This window comes from Heliangelus exortis, chromosome 16 (genome assembly GCF_036169615.1).
Source record: "Heliangelus exortis chromosome 16, bHelExo1.hap1, whole genome shotgun sequence".
Classification (NCBI taxonomy): Eukaryota; Metazoa; Chordata; class Aves; order Apodiformes; family Trochilidae; genus Heliangelus; species Heliangelus exortis.
In genome coordinates, this window is record NC_092437.1 from 1558110 (window position 1) to 1581481 (window position 23372).

The 23372-nt window shown below is 62.9% G+C and overlaps 2 protein-coding genes across 18 annotated transcripts; one reads left to right on the forward strand and one right to left on the reverse strand.

The window, feature by feature from the left end:
- Nucleotides 1–527: 527 nt before the first annotated feature.
- MMP9 (matrix metallopeptidase 9) lies at nt 528–13803 on the reverse strand. 2 transcript variants are annotated; one of them, XM_071759499.1, is made up of 13 exons: nt 13159–13803; nt 4154–4392; nt 3704–3852; nt 3387–3515; nt 3135–3308; nt 2872–3045; nt 2568–2741; nt 2300–2455; nt 1989–2211; nt 1757–1896; nt 1510–1660; nt 1315–1418; nt 528–1066 (listed from the first exon to the last, which is right to left on the reverse strand). In XM_071759499.1, exons 1-13 carry the CDS (start codon nt 13801–13803, stop codon nt 957–959), a joined length of 2568 nt encoding a protein of 855 aa, XP_071615600.1. In that variant the 3' UTR covers nt 528–956. The 2 variants fall into 2 exon arrangements, with proteins under 2 accessions (XP_071615600.1, XP_071615601.1); XM_071759500.1 differs by lacking the exon at nt 13159–13803 and adding an exon at nt 4597–4829.
- Nucleotides 13802–22244, forward strand: ZNF335 (zinc finger protein 335). 16 transcript variants are annotated; one of them, XM_071759482.1, is made up of 27 exons: nt 13802–14002; nt 14343–14616; nt 14833–14910; nt 15108–15437; nt 15545–15682; nt 15763–15921; nt 16015–16273; nt 16365–16542; nt 16619–16731; nt 16927–16945; nt 17145–17261; nt 17349–17425; nt 17532–17692; nt 17775–18004; nt 18079–18187; nt 18259–18353; nt 18459–18736; nt 18843–18984; nt 19054–19443; nt 19533–19675; nt 19965–20104; nt 20478–20581; nt 20651–20752; nt 20914–20997; nt 21161–21226; nt 21384–21465; nt 21630–22244. In XM_071759482.1, exons 1-27 carry the CDS (start codon nt 13802–13804, stop codon nt 21746–21748), a joined length of 4188 nt encoding a protein of 1395 aa, XP_071615583.1. In that variant the 3' UTR covers nt 21749–22244. The 16 variants fall into 16 exon arrangements, with proteins under 16 accessions (XP_071615583.1, XP_071615586.1, XP_071615588.1 ...); XM_071759485.1 differs by having other exon boundaries at nt 20657–20752; XM_071759487.1 differs by having other exon boundaries at nt 20675–20752.
- Nucleotides 22245–23372: the final 1128 nt, after the last annotated feature.

Sequence of the window (23372 nt, forward strand, 5' to 3'; positions counted from 1 at the left end):
GGCGGGATGGGATGGTTCCACACTCTACCCCCGCCCTGCATGGAGCCGTGGCCACTAATTACAGCTAATTAGGGCTAATTACAGCCCAGAGGTTGCGGCCGCCCCGCCCTGCCACGGTCCCGGGCGGCCTGGGGGCACGGCCCCGGTCCCGCTGCCGGGAAGGGCCAGGATGGGCCGGGCGGCTCCGCGGGGGCGTCCGGGACGCAGCGGGGGCACCCGGCCACACGTTCCGTCCCAGCCTGGGACAAACTGAAAGCTGGGACTCGGGAGCGGGCTGGGGGCTGCCGGGCACGGGTGGCCGGAGCTTGGGTGGGCAAGAGTGGCCCTGGAGTGTGCAAGGGAACAGGAGCTGGTGGCCGGGGATGTTGGCACCGAGGGACACACTCCCCGTAGGACCCAGTGTGCCTCGGGGTGTTGGCTGCAGCCTCACACCCAGCTGGCCCCCCGCGGTCCTGGGAGGGGAGGTCCCACCAACAAGGCATCCCAGGTGTTTGCCGTGGCCCCTGCCAGTGACACAGCACTTCGAGTACACATCCAAAGGATTGTCTTTATTAAAAACAAGCAGATTTGGCAGAATGGGCACAAGCCACAGTGAGGCAGAGCCCCCCGCCCCTGCCAACCCCCAAAGCACCAGATGCCCACAGACCCTGTCTGACCTGGCACAGCTGGCTCAGGAAAAGACAAAGTCGGTGGAAATCGTGTGGTTTGCACCAGGCAAACGCCTCAGCTGGCTGCGGCGAGAGTCCTGCTCCCCAGCCAGGGCTCCCTGCTCCAGGCAGCCCCCCAGGGGGGGCCCCAGGACTCCCTGTGCCTTCCTGACAGTGAGGTGGCAAAGCCCCCAGCATGGCGGGGGCTCCCCATGTGCTCCAGGGTCAGGCTGTGAGGCAGCAGCCTGCAGGATGGGAGCAGTGGGCAGGGAGCAGTGTGTGGGCCAGAGCTGGGCACCCATGGGGCCCTCAGTGCTGGGGGCACTGCAGGATGTCGTACTTGACGTAGCCCACCCGGTCCACCTGGTAGCGTGGCGTCATTCTCCAGTAGAAGTTGCCCCGGCAAAAATAGTACTTGTCTGGGCCAGGAGAGGAAGGAGGGTCAGCAGGAGGGCAGCTGTGCCAGGAGCCATCCTGGCAGCCTCCGGCACAGGACTGGCACTTGGAGGTCTGGCCACAGGAGGCAGCCCTCACCACAGCCCAGCCAGCCCCACCGCAGGGACCTGCTGGGCTGATGCTGTACCATGCTCCAGGGCCATTCCCATAGTTCAGGGTGCTTGGGCAGCCTGGGGGTGACAACAGACTCCCCCACCAAGTCCCCACTCACCTTGGTAGAGGAAGACATTGCGTGCGTCAAGGGGGACACCAGTGAACACATCATCGGTGGCACGGGGGTAGCCCTTGTCCACCCTCTGGACTTTCACATCCAGCCTGTGGGGAGGGCAGAGCTGTGCTGCAGGCCGTGGGAGCCCTTCATCCTACCCCTCACTGGCCAGCACTGTGGCTGTCTGTACCCACTTACCTCCAGTAGCTCTCCCCACTGAAGAGCAGCACTTTGCCACGGCCCCGCTGCAGGGCCCCTGAGATGCGGCTGGCTTCCTTCCCAATGCCCAGCTTCTCAATCCCACGGGGGCCCACCATGCTCTTGCCGGAAAACACCCAGAACTGCCGCCCTGCAGCCAGGAGGGAGCACAGTCAGCCAGCGCCAAGGGTGCCAGGCAGCACCTGGTGACACTGGTGGCAGCAAGGGTGGCAAGAGCAGAGCTCACCAGCAAAGAAGAACACCCTCTTGGTGAGCACATCCTGGAAAGCAGCATCGATGGCAGCCGGGAGGCTGGGCCAGGTGTCTGCAACTGAAAAGGCGCCCTGGATGCCAGACTTCCAGAAGGACGAGTGGGTCCAGTACTTCCTGGTGGGGAAGGGCTGTCCTTATCACCTTGGCCTGGCACAGCCCCATGTGCCCCCACACTCCCTCATCACCCCAGCACCCACCACGCTCACCCATCCTTGAAGAAATGCAGCTCCCCATTGATCTCTGTGATGGCATCAAAGTTCTTCTCCACACAGGCGTCCTGTCTGGGGTCCACAGTAATGGGCTCGGTTGTGGGCTCTGGCATCTCCTCCTCCTCGGTGGTGGAGGTGCTGCCAGCCTCTGTGGGCAGGGGCTGGGGCTCCTCAGTGGGCACGGGTGCAGGGATGGTGGGCTCCGGGCCAGAGCCACGACCTGAGCAAATACAGTGGAGGCAATGAAGCTTGGGGCCAGCCCAGCACCATGGGAACCTCACATGCCACATTGTGACACAGCTGCTCACCGTAGAGGTACTGTATGCCCTGGATATCATCTGGGTCCAGCTGGAAGTCCTGGATGTAGCTGTACATGGGGTACATCAGGGCCTGCCGCACACTTGAGTGGTCCAGCCCCAGCGAGTGCCCAAACTCATGGGCAGCCACCAGGAAGATGCTGTAACCTTGGAGAAAACACTGGCCTCAGCACTCAGCAAGACAGGACATACTGTCCAGGAACTGTGACCCCCTGAGGGGCCAGGGGCTCCGAGGAGGGGGGCGGGGGGGAGCAGGTACCTCTGTCAGGGCAGAAGCCCCACTTCTTGTCAGTGTCATAATTGCTGGTGGTGGCACACCAGAGCTTGCCATCCTGGCGGCCCTGGCTGGTGCAGGCACTGTAGCTCTGACCCAGGAAAGTGAAGGGGAAGGTGCAGGGGTCCCCCTGGGAGTTGCCACCGATCACGGCTGTGTCTGCAGCACAGTGTCAGTGGGGCTGGTCCCATCCACCAGCGGTGCTGGCCAGACTCTGGGACAGCCCCGAGACACCCTGGGTGCCCACCCAGGGGACCAGCCATCCCACACCCCCCATCCCCACTGGCACCTCGGTTGGGGCAGAAACCGTATTTCTTGTCCTGGTCAAAGTTGGGGGTGGTGGCACACCAGCGGTAGCCATCAGAGCGCCCGACCGTGGTGCAGCTGTCATAGGAGATGCCCTCGAAGATGAAGGGGAAGATGCAGGGGGCCCCGTCACTGTTGCCACCGTTGGTGTAGAGGACTGTGGGGTGAGGGGGGTGAGGGTGGCCCTGGGTGCCAGGCTCCAGGCAGACCTGGGGTCCGGGCAGGGCTGAGGCCATGGTTACTCACGTTCACTGGGGCAGAAGCCATATTTCTTGTCCCGGTCATAGCTGGGGGTGGTGGCACACCAGGGCAGCCCATCCTTGCGCCCCTCTGTGGTGCAGCGGGAGTAGGAGCGTCCCTCAAAGATGAAGGGGAAGTGGCAGTCAGCCCCCTCAGCGTTCCCGTGACGGGTCTTCACCACTGCTCAGGAAAGGGGGTCTCAGACACACGTGGGGGCAGGTGCCAGCATGCCCTTGACCCACCAGGCCATGCCCTTACCCAAACCAGTTCCCAGTGTCCAGAACTCGTCGTCATCGAAGTGGGCATCACCCTGGATGCCTTGGCCCGGGGGAAAGGCATGGGCCAAGAGCCCGTCCTTGCCATCAAAGGGGTACCCATCCCCATGCTCTGTGGGGACAAGCACCCTCAGAGCGAGCCTCGCCAGCAGAGCCCCTGTGTGTGCACAGGCCCCCTCCTGGCACAGGCAGGGGTGGAGGGACGCTGGGCATGGCCAGGGAACTGCAGGGTGACAGTCCTGCAGGCAGCACATGTCACCAGCCCAGGCCCTGGCCCCTGGCCCACTCGTGGGACATCACCTCCACTGCCAAACATGATCATGATGTCTGCCTCGCCACTGTATATCTGGGTGAAGGTGAGGGGTGTCACATCACTCCACACTTTGAATGCCCGCTTGAAAGCATCATCAATCACGGCACGATCCAGGTCAGGGGAGTAGTTCATCACACTGTGGGGGGAACAGGGGGTCAGCATTGCTGGATTCTAGCTCCTGACACAGGAGGGACCCTATCCTGGGAGGGGCCAGCAGTGCTGGCATGGCCATGCACAGCAGCTGGCCACAGCCCTTGGGCTGGGGTTAAGATGCTTTCCCTGGCACTGGGGAGCAAATGCTGGTGATGTGCCAGCACGGCCCTGGCTGCACTGAGACCCAGCTGTGCCAGCAGTGTCAAAGCTGCTGCCCATCCCCATCCCCCCAGGGACCATCTCCCCATGGGCACGAGGCTCCATCTCCTGGGCCAGAGACTCACCGGTATGTCAGGTCCATGTGGTCCCACTTGAGGTCCCCCTCAAAGGTGAGGAAGGTGCCCACATCGGGGACACCACAGCGCGGGGCTCGCATGGCCTCCAGCGTGCCAGCATCCAGCTGCCCCGTCTCCTCCAGGCCCAGCTGCTTCTGCATCCTGCGCAGTGCCTTGCCCAGCGACAGCTGCCTGAGCCCCGTCCTTGCCTCCGCCTCTGTGGTGTACCCGAACCGCAGCAGATAGCTCTGGGGAGGAAAGGCAACCGTGGGGGCTGAGCGACACGTAGGGGGCTCAGGTAGCCCCGAGCACCACACACCCCCACTGCCTGACCCCAGCCTGGGCACCTGTGGGGCTCAGGCATCTCCTGAGCCCAGGCACAGCCCCACACTGCTGCTGAGAGGTGCTGGGGACCATGGGGGGGCTGGGAGGGGGGGCTGTGCTCCCCTCACCTCTGCCAGCTCCAGGTCTGACCGGGTGCCCACCAGATCCCCCGAGAAGGTGACAAGCGCCTGTGGCTTGCTCTGAAGAGGGGCTGCAGAGCAGGAGAGGGACAGCAGCCCAACAGCCAGCATGGCCAGGAGGGTGTTGTGTGCCATAGTGGTGGCTGTGCTGGTCCCGCTGGCTCCCTCCTATTTATGCTGGGGAGGGCAGTGAGTCACCCTCAGACCCCCCGGCCTCCGACTCACGCTCCCTTCCCACGGTGACGAAACCCACACTCAGGCTCCTCTGCTCCTGCCTTAACTGTTTCATCACCTTGTTTACTAAACATGCCTGGTCCCACGATTGGGCGAGGTGTGAGGATGGGTGCCATGGCTGTGTCCTGTGACAGGACAGCCAGCAGTGAGCACCATGGTGGCATGCTGGCAAGGGGGCATGGAGGCTGGGGGCCAGCTGGGTACATGAGACCCTGCAGAGTGTCACCACATTCCATGTCCCCAACCAACTGCATCACCCCTGTTGGCCAGAGTGTTCCTGGCACAGAAAATCCTGTGGCTCAGCACCCCATGGGTGCCCCACTAACCAGCAGCCACCTGGCAGAGTCCCAAGGACCAGGGGCAGTTCCATGGCCGGGGACACTCTGTCTGGCACAGTGGGATGTGCCAGGACAACACCTTGTTGCCCACTGCTCCACAGGGCACCGCTGACTCAGGATCGCACCCAGCACAGCAGAAACCTTGCCATGAGATGGTGTTTTCCTGCTTCTCTCAAAGTGCCGATGCTTGTGGGAATGGGAGTGGTGAAAAGGAAAGCAATCAGGGATGGGAGTGAGGGAAAAACAGATGGAGCAGAGGGAAAGGCGCAGCGTCAGCTGGGGATGGGGGGCAGCCCTGACATGAGTCCCAGGACCCCTTTCCCAGCTTTCCTGAACCCCAGCACATGGAGCCCCGCTGAGCCCTCCATGCCCCTGGGAGGAAGATCTGCCCAGGCTCTGCAGGTGCCCTGTGCTCCCAGATGTCCCCCTGCAGCTGCCCCGTCCCTGCATTACCCTGGCTCTGTCTGAGCCAAACCAACAGCTGGCCTGGCCACAAGACAAAGGGGTTGAGCTGGAACCCAGCCAGGCTGGGGATGGTGAGAGGAGGGGGCCATGACCCCCCTGTCTGATAGGGCTCATCCCTGGGGAGCATCACCCTGGGGCACAGTCTCTGCCCGGACCCCATTGCCCCCCCTTCCCACCTTGCCAGGCTCCTATCCCCACATCAGTGTCGGGGGGACACAGCAGCAGGGATGGGGTGAATGGCCCAGGAGGAAGGTGCTGAGAAATCATGGGGTTGCCTCACTCCCCACCGCAGCCCTGCAAGCACAGCCCTGGCTTCTGGCCAGAGGAAGTTGTTCCACAAGCAGACACCGTCCTGCACCCCAGACAGACAAACACATCCAGCCCATGGTGCTTGTGAACAGCCCTCTCAAACGGGACATGAGCCAGGGACCCCCATGGCCAGACCACCACCCTGCCCCAGGCTGCCAGGACTCAGTCCTCAGCACACGGAGCCCGAGCTGGCTGCCAAAGCACTGCTGGGACAGCCCAGCAAGGGGACTTCTGGCACTGGCTCCAGGGCACAGCCATGGGAACCAGATCCAGCTCTGGCCTCCCCAGTGCTGTGCCAGATCCCTGGCCCTTTCTCATGCTATTCCCATCCCTCATTTCCGCTGCATGAAGGAGCCACAGCTCCCACAGCCTGGGCACACTGCCACAGCACCAGCACAGCACCAGGGAAGCACTGTGCTGCTGGTGGCACCCGCGGGGACAGAGCCAAGGCCCAGCAGAGTATGGCAGAGCTGGCTGGGAGGAGAGTGATGGCAGGAGGAGCTGAGGATTAGGGTCCTGCTTGCCACAGCCCATGTGGATCAGCTCTGGGATGCACCAACAGGTCCATGGCAAACTGCCCCAATCATTTCCATGCCAGTGGGGAGCACTTGGTGGCTGCCAGCCACCACTCTGCCCCTGGCCCAGCCTCTCCCACTGACTCACAGAGCCACTCACCAGTTTCCTCCTGGTACCAGCCTGGGGAATTTCTGGTGACTCTCTGGAGGCTCTGTGGAGAGCAGGGTAGGGAAACCCCCATGTCTGGCAGCTCTAGCAGCCTCAGAGCAGGGCAAGGAGCTCCATGGGGACAGGGCACAAAACCTGCCAGACTGGTAGCTGGGGCAAGGCCTGGGTCCCCCAGCTGGGTCCCCTGGCACAGGGACATGGGGAGGGTGGGATGCTCCGGGCAGTGTTAAGCATGAGCAGCAGACAAGAGAGGGCTTTGGACTTCAGGGACCCCAAGAGCCCCTGGGTGCTGTGCTCAGCCCTCCATGGACCAGGGCCACTGTTGACAGCCCGGATGGATGATATGGAAAATCCCAAACAGACATCCTTCATCCCAGCCGGTTGCCTGAGCCACGAGGATGCCTGTCACCACTGCCACCCAGAAAGGGGAAGGAAGAGCCACCACAGCCCCTTCCCATGCCCTTACTCATGGCCACACTTGTGCAGGCAGCACTGCAGGGAGACCCCCATGGGAAACAGGTCTGGGACCCCTGCTGGGACCAAATGCCTGCTGGGATGCCTGTTGGAGCCAGGGGCACAGCCCAGCCCAGGGCAGAGGCTGGTGGGACATGGTGGCACCCTGGCCAGGATGCAGGTCTCCAGCTGGGCCAGCAGCAAGATCTGTGGGGGCTGAGCATAGCCAGGAACCCCCAGAGCTGTGCCCAGACCCTCCCTAACTCCATTCCCTCAGTTCAAGTGAGTGGAGCAGGGAGCAGGGAGCAGGGAGCAGGGAGCAGGGAGCAGGGAGCAGGGAGCAGGGAGCAGGGAGAGGTCCAAGAGCCACGGCCATGGGTGCACCTGGGTGGCAATGGTGGTGGGAGAGCCGAGGAATCAACAAAGGGACACCTGGCTGCCACCACCACTACCTCACCCCAGGGAGCCCAAAGATGCAGGCAAGTGACTGGGGGACAGGGAGCAAAGGGCAACCCAGACATGGGGGCAGCACCGCTTGCCCTCTGCAGCAGAGGGGAAGTGAGGCAGGAGGGAGTCAGCATCTTGTGTGGGTGAGACAGCGGGGGAAGCACAGCCCCTGCCAGGCTGGGGCTGCTTAGACTGCCCAGCCACATGCAGTGCCAGTGACAGGGCCACAGCAGGACAGCCACATCCCCCTGAACCCAGCCCTGTACCATCATAGGACTCCACACCACCCCGGGCCCAAGGAGGGGAGCTGCTGCCAGACAGCACCAGCACCAGGCACGGCACCGTGTCCCAGGCATGGGGACACTTGGCGCAGGAGCAAGACCAGAGGGAGCAGTTCTGTGCCAAAGGCTGGGACGCCCCATTGAACCTGCTTGGGGCTCCAGACAGAAACAATATTCCTGCACGTTTCCCCTATCTGCTGCCCCACCACTGGGGCCATGCGTGGGCTGGGATCCATGCTCCAGCTGGGACCAGGACCCTCCTTGGCAAACCCACTGCATGCCATGGTCCCGTGGTGCTGCCTGCACCACCAGTCCCCAGCCCCACACCCGTTATCCTCTGCCAGGTGCTCCGCAGATGCACCTGGCCCCTCCCTGCTCCCTGTCAGACCCTCCCTGTCCCCTCCCTGTCCCTTGCCCCACCTGTGGAACTTCCCACCTCTCAACACCAGCTTCTTGCCAACCTTCCACCTCTGCCGTGTCCTGCCCCCTGCCCCGGTGCCGCAGCTCCCACAGCCGCTCCTCCAGACGGGGATGATACAGCCAGTGTCAGCACTGCAGTTTCACCGCATGGCATCACCGATCCCGACCATGACGGGTCCCCCCGGCTCGGGACAGCCGAGTGGGTGGCACAGTCACCCCCCTGCAGCTGAGACATCCCTGCTCCACGATTGCCCCGGCCTCCTCACACCTGGGAGCATCCCCCCTCTGCTCAAGCCACACAGGGATGCCGGAGCAGGAATCTCCCGCTCTGACACAGCCATGATGATGCCATGACCCCTCCCAGCACCCAGGACAACCCCGGTGCTCACCAGCACCCTGCTCACTTCCCTGGGATGGAAACTACACTGCCGTCTGCTGGGAAGCCCTCGAGGTGTGAAATCCAGGAGGGCCGCTCCTGTAAACCCATTCCCTATGCCTCGCACCTCGTCCCACTTGAGCTTTTGCCTCTGACTTTGACCAACTTTTGTTTTATCAAACTTCCCCCACTTGCCAGGAGCCAGAGTGCTGTGGCACGTGAGGGGAGACAGGAGCAGGACCACTGCAGCTGCTGAGGGCTGCACCGAGACCATGTTGCCTTCAGTAGCTTTGGGAAGGGGTGTTCACAGGAGCACTGAGGAGAGCGGGGTAGGACGGGGCCGAGCAGCCACACAGCTCCTTGCCAGAGCTCAGCCGGCACTGCACGGGTGGGCAGCGCTTTGTTCCCTGGCTGTGAGATGGGCACAGCAGCTGCCTGCTAAAATGGGAAGAGCAGCACTTGTGACAATGACAGCCAACCTGTCCAGCACGCAGAGGGGACGATGCGGTGCCAGAAGCCTGTGCCAGCGACCAAGCAGCTCAGAAATAAGGAGCGGGTGTTTGGAGGAGGTGAAACATGGGCAAAACTGGTGGTATTTAATTGTAAACTACAAGCAACAGAAGGAAGAGTGGTAGATGCAACAAGCTGGGGTTTCAGTGAAACATTTGACAACTGTTCTAAGGCTTTGCTGCCAAATTAATTCAACGAGGCTCAGTTGTCAACACAGGCATATGGACAAAGCCCAGGCAGCCCTGGAATGGCAGCAGCCTGGCTGGCAGCCGGGAGAGGCCCTGTGACCCTTGGGGCCCCTTTTACTTCTTTCATAACCTCTTCTGTGGGTGCTGGGGAGGCAGCTGGGAGTACCAGAGATTGGCAGAGCACTGAGCAAGAGCCAGCAGTCCACTGCTAGCCCAGGGCAGGTCTGAGCTTCACGGCCACACTGTGGCCAAGCTACCCCACTCCATGGTGCCCAGCATGGGCAGTGGGAACTGCCCGGCACAGCACGCGTCCCCTGGGGCCCTGCGACACACACAGTTCTCCTGCCTACCTTGTTTATTTTACTTATGTTTCAGTAATTTGCTGATTACCATTTTTTAACTAACCAACAGTGATGAATCAGCAGTACAGGAGACGATGGAAGCTGGCGGCCTTGGACCATGGCTCTGAGGCCTCAGGTTCTGGGAAGAAAGCCACAGGATCCCTCCAGAAGGGAAAAAAAAAACAACTGGCAGCAACAGCAGTAGTTCTGGCAAGTGAGGAGGGGCTGCAGCTGCCTGCACCCGGCAGCTCCCAACCCATCCTGGAACAGCCATCGATGGTCATGAGCCCTGAGGGCAAGATGAGAACCACGGGACAGGCAGCACGGGCACGGCCCAGCTCAGCACCATGGCTCCAGCCTGTGGAGCACCGAGGGCCCAGGAGCAGGCACAGGGCTGTGCCCGCTCCCTCCAGAACTGGCCCAGCCACGCAGCCCCTCAGTGTCTTCATCACAGCCACCGGCAGCACCTCCCGGGCTACCAGAGCCGGGGCCAGCGAGCCTAGGGGACCGTGCGAGGATAAAACCAGCCTGGCCACGGGCCCTCGGCAGCTCCTCCGAGATCTGGACAGAGCTGGGAGAGGCTTCTGCCCTAGCCCAAGGCTGGCATTAGAGCTGAGGCTGCGGGTTCAGCCGCAGCCTCGGTGGCCACAGGCTCCAGGCGTTATCCTACGGCACTCCCGCCCGTGCCCTGGGCGGCAGAGACCCCGGCAGAGCGGCGACACCGGGGGTGGCCCAGCGAGCCCAGCGCCCGGTGGGAAGCATCCTGGCTCCACCGAGCAGTCCCCCGGGAGAGCCCCCGCCGCCTTCCTCAGGAGCGGCTGTTGCTGGGAAGGAGCAGAGTGGTGAAGCAATCTGGTGTGAAAAAAAAAACACTTCCTGTAGCAAGGACTGTTTTGCTCAACGCTTTGCAAAATGTGCTGATGCAACGGCACTTCCCAGGTGGGACACAAACACGGGGTTGGTTGATGTGGATTAATGCCCCGCAGCTACACAAACACAGCCAGCAGCACTTCCCTTCACAAGGAAACAGCAGGAGCAAACAGCACGGATGGCAAAATCACCCAGGGCAGCAGCTGGGGACAGGGGTTGCCGGGGGGCTGGAGGGGCACAGTGGGGGCACCGCACTTGGTACAAGCCACCCCCTATTCTGGGATGCTGACCAAGGCCATGAGCTCATGGGGAAGATATTGTGGGCGCAGGCCGAGTGGGGAGGGGTTACAGCAAACCACTGCCAGGGCCAGGGGAGCAGAACCCAGCCACACACTCCCACCCGCCCCGCAGCAGCCCGTCCTGCTGCAGCCAGGCTGAGGGACGGCCCCGGCCAGGGACAGGCACCGGTGCCACTGATCAACCAGCCCAGTAAAAACCAGCCTTGTCCCCCCTGAGTCTTATCACTCCAGTCAGGAGGGTTTGTGTTGTCTTCCCAGCCCGTTCCCCAAGGGCTTTAACCCCACGCTCCGCCCCCTCAGGCATGCAGACACACATCCAGTTCCCCCGCATCCATTTTTGGATTGTCTTCAGCCTCTCCCAGAGGCTTTGTGTTTTCTTTGGCCCTGACGTGGTTCCAGGCAGGGAGCTGCAGCGGCAGAGCGTTATCAGGAGCTGAGCCTCTGGAGCAGAGCAAGGAGCAGGTCTGGCTCGAGAATTCTCTGCTCCCCCTGTATGGGGGCACGCAGCACTTTTAAAGTTACCCATCTCACCAGAGCTCCAGCTGGTCCAGAGCACACGGGGTGTCTGCAGGGGATCAGGGAGCTGCAAGACACCTTCCATTAGCCGAGGCAGCAGTAGGGGGGTTTTACCCCTCGGGGTTAGGGTGCTTGTCCTGGTACCACTATCCCGTGGTGAAGTCCCTCACTCGTCTCAGGCAGCAGCTGACTGAAGGCACAAAGAGAAGAAACCTGCTGGCCCACACAGACCCATCCTGCTTCCTCTACTCGGGAGGCAGCTTCTGCCAGGGTCTCCTTTGACCCCCTCCCGACAGGAACCCAGAGCCTCACCCGACAGGAAGCACAGGGACCCCTAAACTCTCAGATGGAGCCAGACTCCTCCAGTGGGAGCTACAGAGCGAGGACAGGAAGCCCCCAGCGCCCTCTGCAGCTCTGCTTCCCTCCAGCAGCTCCAGAGCCCCGCGAAGCTGCTTTAATGAAAAACAAGAAAAAAATCCCCCCAAATCCTCAGTGTGACTGGGCTCTGGCACGGTGGCAACACAGCAGTGGCCGTCCCGAGCTCAGCTTTCACTGCCGCTGTCACCCTGTGACAGATGATAGCATAAACCTCTCAAGGATGTATTTAATTAGCTGGAAAAGAGCCGACAGATGCCCGTGCTGCCAGTCCGGTGGCGGCTCTGGGAACACAGAGCTTTGCCGGTGCAGGACAGGGGAAGGGACCTGCCGAGCCCTCGGAAGAGTCCCTGGCTGAGGGGGCTGAGCCCACCCGCCCCCTCCTCTCCTCCGGGCAGCGCTGGCTCAGCCCGTCCCGCTGGCACCAGCCCTCCGGCACCGCGGGGCTGGCAGCTGACTCTGCCAATGAGACATTGTCTGTCCTTCTGCCGCTGGCACCGCGTCAGCGCCAGCTCCGCACCGGCCGCCCCGGCCAGCGAGACGCCACGGCCCGGCCGGACCCGCACTGCGGGCTGGCTCAGACCCGGGCACCCGGGAGCAGGACCCAGAGCCGTGGTCCCCCTCATGCCACCAGCGTGTCCCTTCTGCTGAGACAGACCCGCCAGGTCCAGCCCAAACGTGTGGCGCAGCTGCTGCTTTCCCAGAAAAATACGGGGATAGAGACCTCAGATAAGAAAACACCCACGAGAACAAGGAGCTGCCCGAGCCAGGGATTCGTTAAAGCCGCCAGCGTAGAGCAGGGAACAGCTGGGCCGGGCCCAGGCCCCCCGCAGCTGGGCTCAGCCGGAGGAGGTGGCACGGCACCGCACCCGGCGGTGCTGCCGGGGAGCCGGGACACGGGCAGGCTGCGGGGCGGTGCGGGAGGTGCTGGCACAGCCCCAGGCACTCCCCAGCTCAGGGACAGCCTCTGCGAGGCCGAGCAAACCCACAGCACCCGACAGGCGCCGTTCCCGCCCTGGTGAGAGCGGGGAAGAGCGGACAACAGCCCGAGACGGTGCTGACCAGAGCGGTGAGGGCTTGGCAGGGGAAAGTCCCGCAGAGGCGGCCGCGAGCCGCACAAGTCTCTGTGCCCACCAGAAAGGCAACCGGAGCGCCGGCTCAGCGCGGCACCGGCGGAGACGCGGACGGCCCGGGCCGGTAAGGCACCAGCAGGGCAGGGCGGTGCTACCGCAGAGATCCCGCTCCGCCCGCGGGAGGACTGGCTGCGGCCGTGGGCCTCAGGGCACGGCCAGCGCGACGGGGCCGGCCCGGCAGCAACGAACCGCGGCCCTGGCGCCGCCGCTTCCGCCTTCTCGTCACGTGACGGGCGCAACCCGGAGCGACGCCGACGCTCAGGGCCCAGGCGCCGCTTCGTGACGTCATGACGCAGAACTGCGTTTCTTACCTCCGATCCCTCCGCAGAGAAAATAGTCCCCCTATTGGGGCGCCGAGATCTCCCCCGGCCCGCGGGCGCGAGCTCTGCCGCTCCGTACCGGGAGGCGGTAGCAGCGGCGGCAGGAGCGAGGAGCGCGTCCCAGCGGCGGCGGGGACCCCAGGTGGGGCGGGGCGGGGCGGGCGGTAAGTAGTCCCGGCTCGGGGCCCGCGCCGCCGTCTCGCTGCGCGGCGCGAGGGCGGGGGCCATGGCGGCCTTCGTGATGCCGGCTCCGGCGGAGGGGCAGCGGGGCCGCGGCGGGCCGGGTGAGGGCCGGGACGGCGGGCGGGCGGTGTTGGCCGGACCCCCTCGTTCCGCCGCGGCGGTCGTTCCCAGCCCCGGCGCACCGGGGCCGCCCCGCCGTGTGCGCGCGCGCGGAGGCGGCGGGGGGGACCCCGCGGCAAGATGGCGGCCGGGGGCCGGGCGGGGCCGCGGGGCACGACGGGACCGGGACCCCCGGGACTCCCGGGCATGGGGCTGCTGAGGGACCGCACCCTCCGACCGTGCCCCCAGGGCCGGCCCGGGGCCCGCGGGACGAGGCGGGTGGCAGACCCCGGCCCTGACGGCAGCCGCCTCCCCCCGCAGGTCGAGCCTAGGCGGGCCGGGCAGGGCGGGCATGGAGGAGAATGCGGTGGAGAGCAGCAGCGACGCGGCCCCGCTGGCGGCGCAGGAGGAGCCCTCCGAGAGTGGCCTGGGCGTCGGGAGCTCGGAGGCGGTCTCGGCAGACAGCAGCGACAGCGCCGCGGCCCCCGGGCCTCTCTCCCGGCCCGATGACTCCGGCGTGGGCCAGAGCTCCGACAGCAGCGGGGTCTCCTTGGTAGGAGGGGGTGGGGCAGGGGGCGGTGCGGGGGCAGGGGAGGGGGAAGTGCCTGCGGTGCTGGTTCCCGAGGGTTTCCTTAGACCTTTCTGGCTAGCCGGGCTCAGGAGCTGCTCTGTGGCTCAGCATCGCTGTCACGCCGGTCGGTGTTTGCTGCCGGCCCGAGGAGGAGAGCTTGGGCTCTTCCCGTGGTCCGTAGCGAGACCCCAGGAGTGGCTCTGGTGCCTTTTCTAGCTGTCCCACAGTGACACATCACTGCTGTCTATATGTGCTGGCTGCCCCGTGGGCCTGGCCCTGGAAATGTCTTGGCTGAGCTCTTTTGGTCTCATTTTTCCGCCAGGAAGAGGTGTCGGAGAGCAGCTCCAGCACCGATGCTGTTCCCAGGATTTATCTGCCAGATTCATCCTCCATCGCCCAGTCCACCTTGGTCTCCAGTGTCTCCACTGTGAGCCAGTCCATCATGGTGTCAGAGTCCCCACAAGTCCTGGTCCACTCCAGCGTCATCACTGATGGAGCCACCATTGTGTCAGACTCCACTGCCTCCACATCCTCAGACCTCAGCTCTGCCATTGACAAAATCATCGAGTCCACCATCGGGCCTGACGTCATCCAGAGTGAGTGTGTGCCCCCTCGGGAGTGCCCTGCCTGCCAGCAGGGAGGGGGCTGGGGCTGTGTCAGGCCTTGGGAGGCAGTGGGGAAGCATCAACATATGCTGTGTCCCCAGAGCCAGACCTTTCTCGCCCCTTCCCGCTTGTGCTGAGGCTGGGAGGGCCCCAGGGACTCTGCAGCCCAGTGTGTCAGTCACAGGTCTGCTCTCCTCTCCCTCACAGGGTGCATTGCTGTGACCAGCGCAGAGGATGGAGGGGCAGAGACCACTCAGTACCTCATTCTGCAGGGCCCTGATGATGGTAAGGGCACACCTGGAGGTGGCTGTCACTGCATTGGGGTTGCTCTGACAGAGCAGGGCCTGGAGCCAGTGTCCCCTCTGCATCCACCCCTGTTCCAGAGTTCTTGTGGATGTGCTTGCTCCTGAGCTCACATCCAGCCCTTGGGGTGGGTTCAGGCAGGGCTCTGCTCCCTGGCTGAGCTGGTTCTGATGTTCCAGGAGCCCCCATGGTGTCCCAGATGGCCACCTCTGCCCTGGCCAGTAGCTTGGCAATAGAAGCTGTTGCTGATGGACCAACCTCCACCTGCCTCGACCAGCCTGGCCCTTCTGACCCTCTTGAGCAGTCAGAAGCCCTGCAGCTGCCTGCACAGCCTGACCAGCCCCGGGAGGCTGATGGTGGAGAGGAGCTGGAGCAGCCAGACATGGAGACTCTGGAGGAGATGATGGAGGTGGTGGTGGTGCAGCAGTTCAAGTGCAAGATGTGTCAGTACAAGAGTGTCTCCAAGAAAACACTCATCAACCACATGAAGGAGCGGCACTTCCATCCAGGTGTGCACCAAGGGGGATTCAGCAGCTGTGAGGGGGATTTGGGGAGGGGTGGGGCTGTGAGGACCCACCCCCACAGGTTGGTGATGAGTTTTTTATCTCTCTGGCAGTGGGCTCAGCTCTGGCTGTGAAGAAAGGTCGTTCCCGAAAGGGAGGATCTGCTCCTAAGGCTGCGGAGGAGGAGGTGGCAGAGGAGGAGGAGGAGGAGGATGATATCATGGATGCTGGTGCTATTGATGACCCTGAAGGTAGGACTCGTCCTTCCCCATCTCACGGAGCTTTGCTTTGTCCCAGTCCCCACCTGACCCCTCGTCCTGGTTCCCTCCAGAGGACAGTGACTACAACCCAGCTGAGGATGAGCCCCGAGGGCGCCTGCCCAAGCTCAGCCGCACGGTCCCCACCTCCAGCGAGGAGAGACCCCGGCGGCGCCCAGGGAGACCCCGCAAGGCTCCTCGTCTGGAGGATGCACCCCAAGACACGCCGGAGGGTGCGGGGAGCTGGGCTGGAGCAGGGAGCAGTGGGTGCTCCTGGGGTTCTGGGGGAGGTGCTTGACTGATCTGTGCTCTGTTGTGCTGGGCAGGAGGGGAGGTGGAGCCCTTGGTGACATCCCAGAGCACACCCAGCTGCGAGCTGCACAGCTTGGAAGCAGCCAGTTCCTCTGGCCTGGAGAACGGGACCAGCGAGAGCCTGGCAGAGCCCAGCATCAGCCAGTCTGACTCTGAGAACAAGGACCCCTCCTCCAACATGGGCCCCGAGGAGGCAGACACCCCCCCCAGGAGGCGCGGGCGGCCCTCCCGCCGCTTCCTGGGCAAGAAATACCGCAAGTACATGGGGCACAGGTGAGGGTGTGTGCTGAGCCGGGCCCTCTGGCCTCTGCCCAGGGCCGGTCCAGCCCCCGCTGAGGCACTCAGCCCCTCTCCCCCTCCTCAGGTACTACTACAAGTCTCCCAAGCCCCTCATGAGGCCCTTCCTGTGCCGCATCTGTGGGTCACGGTTCCTCACCCACGATGATCTGCGCTTCCACGTCAACTCCCACGAGGCCAACGACCCCCAGCTCTTCAAGTGCCTGCAGTGCAGCTACCGCTCCCGCCGATGGTCTTCGCTCAAGGTGGGCTCCCTCCCACCTCCCCCTGCCTCATTGTGGGGCTTGGGGCCCCACTGATGCCTCGCTCTGCTCCCCACAGGAACACATGTTCAACCATGTGGGCAGCAAGCCCTACAAGTGTGAGGAGTGCAGTTACACCAGTGTGTACAAGAAAGATGTCATCCGACACTCCACAGTACACAGCCGGGACAGGTGAGGGATGCACAGCCCTGAGAACTGTCCCACAGCCCAGCTGAATGGCACAGGCCTTGCTCCTCCTGCCCTGGCAGGGTAGCCATGGCCACCCCCTCTCCTGCCCTCCATCCCTTTCCAAAAGGGGCATTGTTGGCACCTGGGTACAGGGACCTCGGACGTGGCTGACAGGAGGGGGTTTTCTGTCTTTTTCAGGAAGAAGCGTGCTGATCCGGTGAGTCTGAGTGCCCTGCTGGCTGCCTCAGCATGGGGTGGGCAGGGGTGTGCTTGGGTCTCCACACCCTGCTGGTGCCTCGCTGAGGGCAGTGTCTGGATCACCTGAGGAAAGGCAGCCCAGGTCTAGCAGTGGGGAGAGGGTAAGGACACAGGTGAGCCCCCCCTAGGCTCAGCTCACCCTCCTGCTCTCCCTCCAGCCCAAAAAGCTGAACTCCTTCCCCTGCCCCGTCTGCAACCGTATCTACCCCATGCAGAAGAGGCTGACACAGCACATGAAGACGCACAGCACAGAGAAACCACACATGTGTGACAAGGTGAGGGGGGGACAGAGCCTGAGGAGGGGCTGGCAGGAGGGAAGGCACTTCAGGAGGTGAACCCTGCTTCACTCTGTCTCGTTGCAGTGTGGGAAGTCCTTTAAGAAACGCTACACCTTCAAGATGCACCTGCTGACCCACATCCAGGCCATTGCCAACCGCAGGTGGGGCCCTGCTGCACCCCTGGGGATGTCCCTGTCCCTGCTGCCCCTCGGTGGGGACTGCAAGGGGTCCCTGCTGCCCCCATGATGGGTGGCCCTGTCCTGGCAGGTTCAAGTGTGAGTTCTGTGATTATGTCTGCGAGGACAAAAAGGTGCTGCTGAACCACCAGCTGTCACACATGAACGACAAGCCCTACAAGTGCAGCTTCTGCAAGTATTCCACCTTCCGTGAGGATTTCCTGGTCTCCCACATGGCTATCAAGCACACAGGTGAGAGGAGCTGCCCCCTGTCCCCTTCTGTGCCCTCCTACTGTCCCTCAGGTGCACCCCGACTGAGCCCCGTGTCCCACAGGAGGGAAGCCCTTTGCTTGTGAGTTCTGCCACTTCACCACCAAGCACAAGAAGAACCTGCGGCTCCACGTGCACTGCCGGCACCCCGAATCCTTTGAGGAGTGGGCTCAGAGGCACCCCGAGGAGCCACCCTGCCGTCGCCGACCCTTCTTCACACTGCAGCAAATCGAGGAGCTGAAGCAGCAGCACAGCCAGGTGCAGGCCCCAGCTGAGCCAGAGGCTGCTCCCCCAGTGAGTGCTGCTGCTTGCCCCCTCCTCGCCCCCCCCAAGTGCCCCCAGCCCTCTCAGCTTCCCCTCTCCCGCAGGTGCCTCTCGGCCCCGACACCTTCCACACAGTGCAGGCTGTCCCAGGAGCTGAGCCCCCTGTCCTCTCACAGGATACCCTGGAAGGGGCCACCATCATTTATGAACAAGGTAAATGGGGAGGGGTTGGGATGGGGAGGTGGGGCAAGCACCTGCCTGACCCTCTCCTCCTCCCCTGGTAGATGCAGCTGGGTCAGCAGAACTGGCCACGCAGACTGCCCTGGACCTGCTGCTGAACATGAGCAGTCAGCGGGAGCTGGCCACGGGCTCACTGCAGGTGAGGGGGCTGTGGGAGGGCCATGCCCACCAAGGGATGGCAGAGGGGGCAGTCCATCTGCTCCAGGGGATGTCTGCTCCCCCTCTGAGCTGCTGTGCCCCCCAGGTGGCCGTGGTGAAGCCAGGGGAGGCGGGGGAGGCACAGGGCCCCTGTGTGGCGCAAGAGGAGGGCACAGAGGTGGTCTCTGAGGAGCAGCAGCAGCAGAAGTTGGTGACACTGCACGTGGCAGAGCCAGGGGAGACGCTGGTGCAGGAGGCATATGAGGAGGCAGCTCTGGGTGGCTCAGAGCTGCAGCAGATCACCATCCCCTTCGGTGGGACAACAGAGTACAGCATCATCACCCCCATCAGTGAGGAGATCCCAGCCCCCAGCACACTGTACAGGTCAGCTGTGGGAGGACTGGGGAGACAGGGGTTCCTCTGACCACAAACAAGGGGGAGTTTAGTGGTCAGAGGAGGAGGCAGATCTCCCTGAGCCTGTCCTCTCCAGCAGTGAGGAGGAGAGCCCCGTGGAGACCTCCCATGCTGTTGTGGTGAGCGAAGCTGTGATGGCTGAGGAGACTCTGAAGGACCACAGCAACCACTACATCATGTCATCTGGTGCCCCAAGGAGCCAGTTCCATCAGGAGGAGGTAAGGAGCTGAGCTCCCTCCCCTCCTTGGAGCCCTGTGGACAGGTGTGACTGGGTGTTTCTCTCTCAGCCCCTCAGCGGGGACGTGGTCCTGCCCGTGTCTGCAGAGGGACAGGAGGGACAGCCCACCAGCATCAAGTGGCCCTTGGTGCAGTGTGTCACCAGGCAGCTCCAGAAGGACTCGTCTTTATCCCCAGCCTCTGAGGGGCAGGAAGTCTCATCCCCAAAGGTCAAGTGGCCTGCACTCCAAGGCGTGGCCAAGAAGCTTTCGTGCAAGGTTTCCACAACCAAGAAGCTCTCATGCAAGATTTCCACAGCCAAAAAGTTTTCCTGCAAGATTTGCACAGCCATGTTCACAGGGAGGGCAGAAATGGAGAGTCACAAGAGAGCCCACATTGGGCCCAGCACTTTCAAATGTCCCGACTGCCCCTTCACCGCAGCGCTCTGGCCGGAGGTCCGGGTAAGTTCCCTGGCATGGAGCTGCCTCAGGAACAAGAGGTGTGGGGGAGTGGGGACCTTCTGACCCTGGGCCTGTCCTCCTGTCCCCAGAGCCACATGGTCCAGCATGCCAGCCTGCGGCCACACAAATGCAGCCACTGTAGCTTTGCCTCCAAGAACAAGAAGGACCTGCGCAGGCACACACTGACCCACACCAACGAGAAGCCCTTCGCCTGCCAGGTCTGTGGGCAGAGGTGAGCACAGCCACAGGAGGTCCTGTGGAGCTCCCAAGGGCTTTAGGGGAAATGGGATGCTGGTAAGGAGCTGGGTGCCCTGGCCCTGCTCCAAAAGCCATCCTCTTAGAAGGAACCCTGCCCTTGGGAACAGCTCCTGCTTGCAGACAGACCCAGCTCCATCTCCAAGGAGCTTCTCCATGGGGAGATCCAGGGCGTGGGTGCTCATGGGAGCATGCTGGGAGCTGGGACAGGCCATACTGTGTGACGTGCCCCTGGCAGACCCCCCCTCGCTCTCCTTCCTCTGCAGGTTCAACCGTAATGGGCACCTCAAGTTCCACATGCAGCGTTTGCACAGCTCGGAGGTGAAGAGGCCACCAGTGCCTGCGGCTGCTGCCCCCCAGACCATCATTCTGAATAGTGATGAGGACACACTGGCCACTCTGCAGAGTAAGATGTGACCCAAGGAGCCTGTGAGCTCCCTGTGGACAGACCCCCTACAGTGGGGACTGGGTCAGGGCCAGCAGATCCCTGCAGAGCAGCAGGATTTGGGGGGAGGGGATCGCAGTGTGTGCAGAGCAGGGGGTTCCAGCAGGGCCCAGCAGATTCAGCTTGGCTGAAATGAGGAGGATTCACTCTCTGGTTGGGAGGTCATTTTGGACCTCTTGTTTCCCTCACACTGGGGTAGTTTATTTTAGCTTCTGACCTGCCAAGGGACAGTGCTGTTGTCCCCACTGGGGCAGGGAGCTGATGGGGAGTGCGGGACTGGCAGGGAGCAGGGGGCTGCCGGGCAGTCTCCACACCCTCTGGCTCTGCCTTGCAGCAGCTCTGCAGGCTGGGCAGGCAGTGCTGGCTCCTGAGCGGCTTCAGCAGGCCCTGGGGCAGGAGCACATCATTGTGGCACAGGAGCAGAGTGTCACCAGCCAGGTGAGCAGAGCCCCTCAGTCCCCTGCAGCTGCTCCTGGTCTGGGGGGCTGCATTCAGCACCCCTCCTAGTGCCAGACTGTTGCTGACCCACAGGAGGAGGCTGCCTACATCCAGGAGATCACGACAGCCGATGGACAGACAGTGCAGCACTTGGTGACCTCTGACAACCAGGTGAGGGAGGGGCACATCCCAGGGGTCCATGCAGCTGGAAAAGGGAGAGCTGGGGCAGCAGGAAGAGGTGGGGTGGAAACAGGCACAGAGAGAGGCAAGAACCAGCCTGGTAGGGGGTGGGCAGCAGTGACCTTTTTGGGTCTGAATCCCTGTGTTTGCAGGTTCAGTACATCATTGCCCAGGATGGCGTCCAGCACTTGCTTCCCCACGAGTACGTTGTTGTCCCAGAGGGACATCACATCCAGGTAGGCCTCAGGCTGTCTGCTCCCCACGGACCACGGAGGGGGATCCCCTGAGTGTGCTGTGTTTGGGGCTGGACCTCCTCCTGCTCCCTGGGAGGGGAAGTTGGAGTCACAGCTCTGCTCAGGGGCTGGGATGCCCTAATGCAGCCTCATGGCTTATCCCCAGGTACAGGATGGTCAGATCACCCACATCCAGTACGAGCAGGGAAGCCAGTTCCTCCCAGAGCAGCAGGTGAGGGGCCAGGAGCAGCTGGGCCTGAGTGAGGAGGGTTCGGAGAGGGGAGGGATGGGATGTGCACGTGGTCTGGGCTGGCTGCAGCAGCTGTGGCCAGAGCCACACTCAGGAGGGACCCTGCTCCTCCCAGACCCCCCCTTTCCTCTCCCTGCAGATCCAATACATGCCCGTCTCACCCGAGCAGCAGCTGGTCACCCAGGCACAGCTGGAGGCAGCTGCACACTCGGCTGTCTCAGGTGAGGCCAGGGCTGGGCTCTGGTGTGGCTTTGCCAGTCCCATGTCCCGCAGGGTCCTGGCGGGCAGAACCTTTTGCTGTTATCTTACACCTGCCCCATCCCCTCAAGCTCTGGGGTCCCTGGGCAGCCACCAGCCCTGACCCTCGTTCCCCCTGTCCCCACAGCAGTGGCCGATGCTGCCATGGCCCAGGCCCAGGGCGTGTTTACTGCCGAGGCCACAGCAGAGCAGATCCAGCATTTGCAGCAGGGAATCCACTACGATGTCATCACACTGGCAGAATAGCACCGAGACCAGGCAGGAGCTGCCTACCCCAGCAGTTGCCTTATTGCTTTGGCACTACCCGGGACGCCCAGGGCCACGCTGCCCACCCGGCCATGTGCCACGAGGATCCTGTGTGTCTCCCCGGCACGGACAGCTGCCTCTGTCAGGCTGTGTGGGGTGGCCGGGCTCTGTCTGTTGCACTTGATGGCCTGAAATCCTTTTTCCTGAATCACGTTCTTGGATTGGTTTCTGCCCAGCACAGCAGGACCCTGGGAGGAGCCGTGGGGTTGGGCACAGCCACGGTACAGTGCGGGAGGCCGCGGGGCAGCCGCCCCTCCCTGGGGTGCTCCGGCCTGCGGGCAGGCACTGCGGGGCTCTGAACTGGAGGACCCGTGGCAGAGGCAGAAAATGTTCTATTTTTCTTCTGAAGAGGGACAGACTCTGGAGCTGGGTCGCAGGTGGTTGTGGGAGGGGTTTGCTTTGACGATGCTTATGAATAAAAAGGGATTAAAACCTGTGTGTGTACCTGTCAGGAGGGTCTATGAGCTATAGTCCCTTCCCCGTGTCCCCAGGCATGGGAGAGGGGGGGCCTTGAGCCTGACACTGGTGCCAGGCCCGTGGCTGCCAGGGGCTGCCTTGTGCCATTGGCTTCTTCCCACTTGAGTGACCTTGACTCCTGGGAAGTGAGCCGGGCATCTGGTACTGCCCCAGGTCTGGGGCAGAGTCATGAAATTAATCGAGTGGTAAACAGCCTAAATCCCATGTAACTCTGTCCCCAACTACACGCACTGCCCCTCCCTGAGCGGATTGTCTGGAAGTGTTTACATGTGATTATAACAGCTAATCTTGGAGTTTTAGTTCTCTGCTTTTGCATTAAACTGATTATCTGCTGAGGGGAAAAAGGCCAGGAATCACCCAAGAGCTGCTGGAGCTCCCCTGAGGCCAGCCTGCAGCCAGCCTCCTGGTCCGCTGTCCCCATGGAGCCTATGGCTCGTCTATGGCCTCTGGGCTGTGCCAGGATCTGCCTGGATTCCAGGTGGGACCCCCAACCTTCCCTTTCAGCCAAGGAGCAGTTTATGGGTGTCCCCCACCTCCCCTGGACCGGCAGCCACAGTGACTTTTTCTCAGTCTTGGCCATGTCCGTGTCCTGCCGCCTTCTGGTGCAGCCGCAGTGGCTGGGGCAGTGTCCAGCTGTGCCTGCTGGCCCTGCGGGTGGGTGGCTGTGGCTCTTTCTCTCCAGCTGTGCAGGGCAGGGTTAAGGCACATCACAATCCCCAGGCGCTTTCCTAGATTACAGCCCCATTATCTAATCAAGCAGATCCACCACGCTGATTAGGGCTGGAGGAGTCCCATGGGGACAAGGTTACAGGGCTGTTACAGGGCCCTGGCCAGGGCTGGTCCAGCTGCCCATCCCTGCTGTCCCCTCCTTCCCTGTGACACTGGCTCCTGGCTGCCCAGTGGCCTCCAGGCCCAGGGGTTGCCAAGGGCATGGGACCAGCCCAAGGATGGAACATCTGGGATCAGGGAGCTCTGGGAGGGGCCAGGGCTGTGGCCATGGGGTGCAGCAGGGGCTTGGGGACATGTCCCTCTCTGCCAGTTCTGTCATCTCTGCCCTTGGACCTCCTGCTGCCACCAGGGCCCACAG

What these genes read in the sequence shown, in the direction of transcription:
- ZNF335 (XM_071759482.1), top strand. Translation starts at nt 13,802, where the DNA reads ATGGAGGAGAATGCGGTGGAGAGCAGCAGCGACGCGGCCCCGCTGGCG. An exon ending in TGCTATTGATGACCCTGAAG is followed by an intron (nt 15,683 to 15,762) that starts GTAGGACTCGTC and finishes GGTTCCCTCCAG; the next exon opens with AGGACAGTGACTACAACCCA. An exon ending in AGCCAGAGGCTGCTCCCCCA is followed by an intron (nt 18,005 to 18,078) that starts GTGAGTGCTGCT and finishes CCTCTCCCGCAG; the next exon opens with GTGCCTCTCGGCCCCGACAC.
- MMP9 (XM_071759499.1), bottom strand. Translation starts at nt 13,803, where the DNA reads ATGCCCGCCCTGCCCGGCCCGCCTAGGCTCGACCTGCGGGGGGAGGCG. An exon ending in GATCATGTTTGGCAGTGGAG is followed by an intron (nt 3,516 to 3,703) that starts GTGATGTCCCAC and finishes TTGTCCCCACAG; the next exon opens with AGCATGGGGATGGGTACCCC. An exon ending in GAGGGTGTTCTTCTTTGCTG is followed by an intron (nt 1,661 to 1,756) that starts GTGAGCTCTGCT and finishes TCCTGGCTGCAG; the next exon opens with GGCGGCAGTTCTGGGTGTTT.